The following is a 9300-nucleotide window of genomic DNA, read 5'->3' on the forward strand; positions in this document are numbered from 1 at the left end:
ATGATTGGTGAGGTCGGTGCCTTCTCTTCGCCTCGAGAGAATTTAGGCTCAATATAGGGAAAAATCATGGTATATGTATCTAAGCTATGAGTTATATATAAGGATGAGAAGGGATTTGTTAACATTTGTACTATAAGTTTTTGGTATGCTTCACTCTTAATTATATCTAATTCATGCGATCAGTGTGTGAAACTTCAAAAAAAAATATAGTTCAAGTTAAAGCTCTAAATGCAGTGCAGTTAGTTCTGTGAAACTTTCCAAACTAGATTGTTCAAGTGTATGTTCTTAAATTATTACTTGCTAGCACTTACCACTGTTATTGATCTTAAGCAACAGAACGAACTTATTTTTAGTGAGTTGGAAGATTGATTGCTCTTGTTGCTTGTTGTGTCTAGAGTGGGATCAATGCGATTAAGGATAGTTAACGGCGTACAATCCTAATGCTGGGACTCTGGAGCTGACAAAGGCTATCTGCAATAAGCTCCAAGGTATGTGGATGAATTTTTTGTTTGCAGACTTGTTGCCCTGGTTCAGAAGAGGTCTAGCTTTGTTTACTAATATAAATGTGCAGAGGAAAACGGGATGTCTCAGATGATATCAAGTCATATTTGTCACTTCAATTCCATTCAGTTCTTTCGTTGCCTTCAAATCATTTTACCTTTTGTAAACCAATGGTATGTACAAGAATGTTGGCCTCAGCACCATTCGTTTATTTTCGCTGCCTTAAAATCATTTTTACCAAATAAGTAAACCAGCTATTGATACCAGTGCACTGGTCATTTTTCACTTTATCATTTGTAATCCTGCAAATCTTGAACATTTCCCACCTGACACACTCTAATGACATTTGATTTTTGTGGCCACATACTAACATCATAAAAAAAAACAGAGCTGCACAGGGTGTTAAGATATCGGCATAGGTGAGTCCAATATCTTTCATTTTTCTTTGCGTTGCACACGTTTGCCGCACCAACTTAATGGTCTCTTTCTTTCAGGGACCGGTCTTCAACATGCAATTGCAGGGACTGCTCTTTATGTGTCAAAGCATGACGATGATCTGGACAGACTAAAAGATGTTGTGATGGAAGAGATGACTAGGGTTAGACATCGAGGATTTATTAGAGTGGTCAACATGTCTATGTACAAGCATGTACCCTTGTGTCAGTGGAAGGGAATAGTCAGCAAAGGCGAAGAAAAGAAAGGACGAGAGAAGCGTGAATAAAAAAGATGAAGGGTTCCAAGTTGTTACACATGTATTTGAAGTATATTGGAATATATATATTCTGGCAACACTTTTGAATTATGCAATATAAGTAAATTTCTCAGTACCAAATGTTTGATAATCTTCCAATATATGTACATAATAATCTATCTGCAAGGATTTCTACTAACAGGAAAATTATTATTAAATATCAAAAATTTCTACCTATCTTCGCAGGCGGCAGTTTCCTATTTTCACAGGCAGACCAGACTAGCCCACGCCCGCCTGCGAAGATCGGTGATCTTCACAGTCCTTTACATACAAGCGGACGGCCGCCCTGCTTGCGAAGATTATTTCCGGCCGCTTGTGATAATGTTTTTCCCAGTAGTGTACCCTTGTCAGAATCTGCATCGACACACTCTGTATCAACGGGCTCATTTCCTGTTTTGTACCGAGTTGTGCCACACGTTGGGCAACTTTACAAGTCTGCATATTCTTTGCGATATAGAATGCAATGATTCTTGCAAACATGAATCTTTTCAACACCAAGAGATAAAAGGACAAATGAGTTTCTTCGCGTGATACGTTTTCGATGGTATAAAGTTAGGCTTAGAAATCAATACACGCAACAAACTCATGAGATCATTAAAACTTGTGTCGGACCACCCATGTTTAGCTTTCAATCTCAGAAGCTCAAGCACTGAACACAACACTGTGAAATCCTTATTTCAAATAAGACAAAGAGTCAAATATTATAGGTAAAAAGTTAATATTGATTTATTTTGGAATGGAGGAGTACCTAGCTATATCCATCTATCTATGTATCTCTATCCCGTTTATGGTGGCCGCCTAGTTCGTTGTGCATTTGCTTGAAAATCAAAAGGCGCCGGCGCGTGCAGACATCGCACTGCAGTCGCAGTCAAGACGATCGATCGATCGAAGCAGGAAACAAGACGCGACTCTAGCTTTACGCACGCGCGCATGAACGATGATGGTGCACACACACACGCTTATCCTCCCCGTCCGGCCCTTTCCAGGCCCCACCGGTCGTACGACATCGTGCTGATTGATCCATATATATAAAAACATATTTTGTTTGGTTAAGATAAAAGTTTAATTAATAATTAGTACATTGAAATGTGATTATCATGACTTAAAATTGATGCTATTGAATTCATATTAGAAAATGATTTGCTACGACCTACGAGTATACTTTTGTGTATTAGTAATAGATTAAGGCCGCGTTCGACTTAGCAAGTTAGATATCTAACCCTCTCGTTTTCCATGCGCACACTTCCCGAACTGCTAAACGGTATATTTTTTGTAAAAATTTTCTATAGAAAAGTTTTGCTTTAAAAAATTATGTTAATCTATTTTATATCTTTTAATACTTAATAATTAATTAATCATGTAATAATCTATTACTACGTTTTCCACGTCGGATAACTAACACTCCCCCAACCCACTGCCGAACGCGGCCTAATAGTTTAAATTTAATCAAAGTCCTTTCATAACCTAATAAATCCGCGGTAACCGCCGCGATAATAGTACTAACCACGTGCTCTGCTAGGGACCTGAGCAGTAGGGCAGGTTTTAGTTGCTAAATTTCATCTAAATTCAAAAATTTGAGATTTTATTAAAAAGATACCAATAATAGGGATCCATTTATAGAGTTGTTTGGTGAAAGAGTTTCTTGAAATATGTGAAACTTTAACGAAAATTAAGGTCTAAAATATTGTTAGTCTAGAAAAAAAATCGAAAAAGTGCACGGTTCAACATGGCATCTGAAAGCCCAACCAATTTTGAGGGAAAAACTTGTCTGGTGTTTGGTGCATTATGGTGTAGGCATATATGTAAGTTCCAGTTATGTTCTACATTAATGGCCAACTGTGAATTGTCATAAATAATTGTTGGAATGCCTCTGTCCTCTCTTCTTATATAGTTCATCCATAAAGGTCACGTCATCATAAAATTGCAACCATCCAATCAAAACCTATTAGCTTTGGATGTGTCGTCATATGTACACTGATTTCAGCCCATTAGATCCACTTATCCTCTGCAGCCTAAAAGCCCACCATGGAGACATGACCCTAGCTGTCCTTTGAGTCCTCTCCCTTCCGCCCCTCCACACGGCTCTCCTCTCCCCGCCACCCTACGCCGGCAACCGGCGACGCCCCTCTCTTGCCGCCATGCACCGGCAGCTGACGACACCATGTTTGCGTTGTGTCGTCCGCGCATGGATAAGCGGCTCTCCTATCCAAAATATTGTGTCGTCCCCCTCACTTCCTCCCCCAGCCCAGCGCGCGGCTGTCCTCTTCCTGTCGCCCTACGCCGGCCGCCAGCGATGCCGTGCGTGCGTTGTGTCGTGTCGAACCCTTCGCCTCCTATTTCCAGCTAGGTTCAGTTATCACTACTTTTCTGCTATTTGATGTGATCAGTAAAATAGTACACCTTTATATGTTACTCTGAAATTCTGTCTTTATATGGTTTTTATACGTCCTTCATTTGGTATGATATGTATATATTCATTATGCTTGCAATCTGTTACAAATTCAAATTCGTAACTGATGTTATGCTTCTCGTTACAAATCTAAAATCGCACGCATGCTAATTGTTCATACTAATATTCAAATTTTTAAAATTTCTAATATGTCCACAGCAACGCACGTGGTATCAACTAGTATTAATAAATGTCCTCCCAATTTTTTTATTTTATAAATACTTCTACCATTTTTTATTTTATAAATACTACTTCGTTTCATAATGTAAGAAGTTTTAGCTATGCTTAGATTCATCTATTAACCAATGTATATTATTTATATATATGTCTAGATTTATTGATATCTATATGAATTTAGGATACGCTAGAAAATCTTACATTATGAAATGGAGGTAGTATGTACTACCTGTTCTAAATATTCCAATTGTTTTTTTGCAATTTTACAATACATTTTCAAATTTTTACCTTTTTTTTGCTTGATTGAACTGCCCGTGGTTTTCTGCATAAACCGTGCGGTATTCAGGGCAAATCGTGCGGTTTTTGAGACAAACTGCGGTTACGGCTGGTTTTAAATTCAAAATTTTAAAATTTAAATTTGCCACAGTTTTCATGGTTCATTAAAAAACCGCAGAATAACGTCCTACTACCAGCACTCGGGGTCGATGACTCCAGTGGTAAGTACAACCCTGTTAGTAAATGCTTGGATTTTCGATTGATATACGGAGAAATTAAGGTACGTGAGGTTTTTCCGAGTTGATTGTTTTGTTTGAGATACAGCATATCGACCTGTACTGTTATATATTCTCTGTCTATAAATAAGATGGGTTTCAACCCTTTTCTTTGTGGAAATGTATAAAGGATCGGTCTAATGAACGAACATATTTGCACGTCTGTTTAACCCCCTCCCGGTAAACATCTATATATGTCTAGAAAGTTTATATATATAAACTGCTTATACTTTATTCATGTATCAACTTTCATCACTGTACATAGAAAGTTTATATAGAAAATTTATACGACAAATTTTACATGTAAAGTATATGTAGTAGAAAAAATATCTACTTTAACAATATTATCTTGTATATAAAGTTGCATGTACATAAAAATGTACGTATAGAAATTTGTATATAATGTTATCGGGCCTAGTTGGTAACTGGGGTTTGGACAGTTCTGACATATATATGCCGATGGGCCAATCTACATAATTAATATATGATTAATTAAATATTAACCACTACAAACCGAAATTTGAATTTTCAAACAGATTTCCTAAGAAAGGGTTTTTGAGAGAATTATATTGCTCAGCAGTTTGATAAAAATGTCTAATATTGTAAGTTATCAGCTAATGGATACTCTCTCTATCCAGAATATCAACTCCATGAGTTTAAACTTTTTCCCCCAAATAAATCAGCTCATATCTTCTGACCTACAATTAGTTCATAAATTAGTAAATCTTATCCCTTTAATATTCCTTACTTACCCACTCAATATTTCTCTCCATATTTAAACATATCACGCTACTACTTTTTAACATGAAGTCAGCCATTCGTCTTATTCGATTTTCTCAAAACATTATTTATTTTGTCCTATGTATACTTCAAGCACGACATTCGTTGTTCTCAGTATGTTCACTAATTTTTTAAATACAATAAGTGGTAAAAACTAGAGTCTAAAAACATTAAAACATGAAGATAGTGTTACTTTGCTATCAAATATTGAAGGAAGATATTTTAGTCTTTTATTTTTAACTTTTTTATTAAAAAGTTAGGTGTGTGTTTTGTAGGATGGATATAATAGAAATGACCTTAAGGACACTCCTAGTGCAGACCCAATGATAGTTTATATATATATTTATTATTATGCTATGTAAGCAATTTGCTGATGTGACAGGTTATTTATTAAAGAGAGAAACATAAAAATAAAGAAACTGGTTCTACACTACGACCAAGTGTCTTCACGTAAAACAAGACTGTTTGTGAGAGAAATAAGTAGGCCATGTGATAACAAGATATAAAAGTTGTACTGTGATAGATAAATTCTTGACACGATATGCTAAGTATAGAAACTAAGGCCTTGTTTAGTTTCCAAAAAAATTTTCAAAAACATCACATCGAATTATTGGACACCTAAATAAAGCATTAATTATAGATGAACCAAAAAACTAATTGCACAGTTACGGAAGAAATCTTGAGATGAATCTTTTTAGCCTAATTAGCCCATGATTAGCCATAAGTGCTACAGTAACCAACGTGTGTTAATGACGGATTAATTAGGCTCAAAAGATTCGTCTCGCGGTTTCTAGGCTAGTCGTGAAATTCGTTTTTTCATTCATCTCCAAAAACCCTTCCGACATCCGGTCAAACATTTAACGTGACACTTCTTCCAAAAATTTTATCAATCTAAATACCACCTAACAATTTCTAACCTTATGAGTACCGTTGTGACACTTCTCCCAAAAATTTCTAACCTTCTAAATACCCTAACCGTGTCGTTGGCTGAGCATCTTATCCATTAGTCAAATCAACGTGCATTCCTCTAGCTGTCAACGAGGACGGTGGATCATGGAGGATGAGGCAACAAGGCTGAAGAAAAAGAAACTTTATGAAAACGCGTGCACTGTAGACAAGCATGAAATCCCTCCTCACTAACCGACGTGGCTGTAAATAAAAAATAGTCTATTATACGTGTTTTTAGTGATAAGTAAATATTAAGAAATAACCTAAAATTATTATTAGTTAAAAATTTAAATTTTAGCCCCCGTCCGCCTCCAAGGAAAACATTTTATGCAGGGCAAATTTCTAGGGATAGCAGTGGTGGGGACTGCGAGAGATCTCCTGAATCAGTACATAACTGCAAATCACCGTTGTATGCTTGATTACTACTAACTTCATTTCAACTTCATTTCAGACTTTCTAATATTGTCTAGATTTGCATTGATACTAATAAATCTATACATATATATAAATAATATATAGTGATTAATAGATGAATATAAGTATGACTAAAAAGCCTTACATTATGGAAAATGAAACGGACTACATCAAAACAAAGAATCATGTCTCAATCTAGATGGCTAGCCGCTTGCTCCAACAAGAAACCAAGCCCAGAGAATGCAGTCATTGTTCTCACAAAAATAACGTTGCTCACCAGTATTACATCAAAAATACATGCATGAAGTAACACATGTAATTTTTTTTTGTGCAAAATCAAGAATCATTTTTATGCAACAATCGAATTGAGGCAACATTAAAAATTTACCGAACAACGTGTAGGAAACATATATACATTCATACATTTCGATCAGATATCACATTAATTCTCACATGGGTAAATATTTAATTCAAACAAATTTAAGAGGTAGAACTGCCATCTGTTGCATCAACCCAAATCCAATGGACATGTTTTTTTTTATAGAATCTGGTAGATATGTCACACGCTTCACATCATGGAAGGTCCATTAGCACAACATAAAAGTGGGTTATGCTAAGATTTACGACAACGGTTTGCCTAGGGTCACCATGCTGTTTCTCCCACATCTATTACAAAGGCCGTCCCCCATCCCTCTTTTCAAGTTTAAACACATAATGCACTTTTCTCCATCCTTATCATCATATTGTTATCTCTGGTTTTCCCTAAGTTTATATGAACGCTAATAAATTTAGACATATATATATTATATTCTTTCATTCAAGACTAAATTTAGATAAAACTAAAATATCTAATAATATGGAACAGAGAGAGTAGAAAATATCAAAACTCATGTAAAAGACCATCAGAATTCACCACGTGCCAGAGGGCGAGGGAACTAGTTGCACATTACCCGTGCTTGCAAACTTAGGTATATATAAATAAGTCACAAAATTGAGTAGCTGTGTGCAAAATATAACTGAAATAATGTAGTAACAAGAAGAATTTCTTCCCTCTCATTTCGACAAAAACACTGGAAAAATTAATGAAGGCACAGATTAATGCCGTTATTTGGTACTTTTTCTGATGGATCTCAATCAGATCAATAAAAAGGTCGATCACTAGTGACACGCTAACGTTGCAAATTAAAGCAAAGGGAGCTTCACACGCGTCTGCCGTTGGTTGGCTCTCCATGGCTATAAATCTCCTCGCCTCCCTGCCATTTGTGCAGCACCTAACTTCCATAGATTGATTAGTACTAGCAAGTGAGAACAAGAGTGTGCAGTGGCAACGATGAGGAGATCCGTCGTCCTCTCATTGTGCTTCCATTTGGCTCTTGTCATGGGATTCCTGGCTTGTGTTCCTAACCTTGCCAACGGACGTCCGATTCAACCAAGATCTGATCCAAAGACAGCTCCAGACCCAAAGCCTGAACCTGACCCAGCACCAAAACCACAACCAGAAACAAAACCTTACCCTCAACCTAACCCACAGCCTGATCCAAAACCTGCGCCGCAACCTGATCTGGAAGAAGGCCCCCAGCCTGACCCACAGCCTGACCCGAAACCAACACCACAACCTGATCCAAAACCCAACCCACATCCTAACCCACAACCTGAACCGACCCTAGATCCCAACCCTGAGCCAAAGCCCGAACCCAAGCCTGATCCTAGCCCTAACCCTAGGCCAAAACCTGATCCAAAGCCAGAGCCGCAACCTGATCCAAAGCCAGGGCCGTCGCCTCAGCCGAAGCTTCCGTCTCTTTCACCAGCCATCGCCATAATCATGCCCAATAACTAATGAGGAGTCGACCGATCTATTATCTCGCTATATGTATGATACAGCATATTACTTTTGGTAGGTACTAGTACGGTGACTCTGTATGTGCGCATGTTCTTCACTTGCTTGTCCACGTAGCTATATAAATCTATATGTATTTTCTCTATGTGACTCTGTTTGAATGTGCGCTATGTATGTATGTACGTACCTATGTACTTCGTACCATCAATAAAAAGAGAGGTATCTCTATGTTACTATTTTTTTTTTGGCTTTTGTTGTTGCCTTTGTTATGATGATGATACTCAGGGAGATGGATCTGCTTCCGATCCAAACAGAGATGGATCCCTTTCGTAAAGATTACGACTTGTTTCTATCAGTGCATCGACCACTCGAGAATGTTACGTAACATCCTGATGTTTTAAAAGCTAATTTATGTTGTCTTCATGTGTGTATAGAGTGAAAACATGGGATCAATAAAGCTTTTGTATGAAAATCCTTTTGAAACTAATTCTTGTTGACCACTCTAGTAAATTAAAAACATTGGATTAAAGCCCGATATGAAGTTGGGTGAACTTCATCTATGAATCTGTATGAACCTTATTGACCACTCTAGTGAGAACACCCTTGCATGTGAAGTTAAAACCACTTCTTAAGTCAAATTTTTAGGATAAACTAGAGTAAATAAGATCAACTTAGTGATACCATCTAAATTTAAAGCAATGCGCATAGAGGCTCCTGTTAAAATGCACTTATAACATGATGAGAAATAATGTCTTAAGTGTTAGCAATTCCACTGGCTAAACCTAGCGCAAATATCTTTCTTTAGTCTTTTTTCAATTTTAATTAGTTCTGTCACTTTACTGTAGCTGGTCATTTTTGTTTCGTTTCAGACAGAGTTTGTTATCTCCTGAGA

The 9300-nt window shown here is 37.0% G+C and overlaps 1 protein-coding gene across 1 annotated transcript; it reads left to right on the forward strand.

The window, feature by feature from the left end:
• The first annotated feature begins 7847 nt into the window (after nt 1-7847).
• On the forward strand, nt 7848-8746 carry LOC102711903 (protein TsetseEP-like). Its single transcript, XM_006657564.3, has one exon. It carries the CDS (start codon nt 7902-7904, stop codon nt 8406-8408), a length of 507 nt encoding a protein of 168 aa, XP_006657627.1. The 5' UTR covers nt 7848-7901; the 3' UTR covers nt 8409-8746.
• The last annotated feature ends 554 nt before the right edge of the window (nt 8747-9300 follow it).

Source organism: Oryza brachyantha, chromosome 7 (genome assembly GCF_000231095.2).
Source record: "Oryza brachyantha chromosome 7, ObraRS2, whole genome shotgun sequence".
In the NCBI taxonomy this organism is placed as follows: Eukaryota; Viridiplantae; Streptophyta; class Magnoliopsida; order Poales; family Poaceae; genus Oryza; species Oryza brachyantha.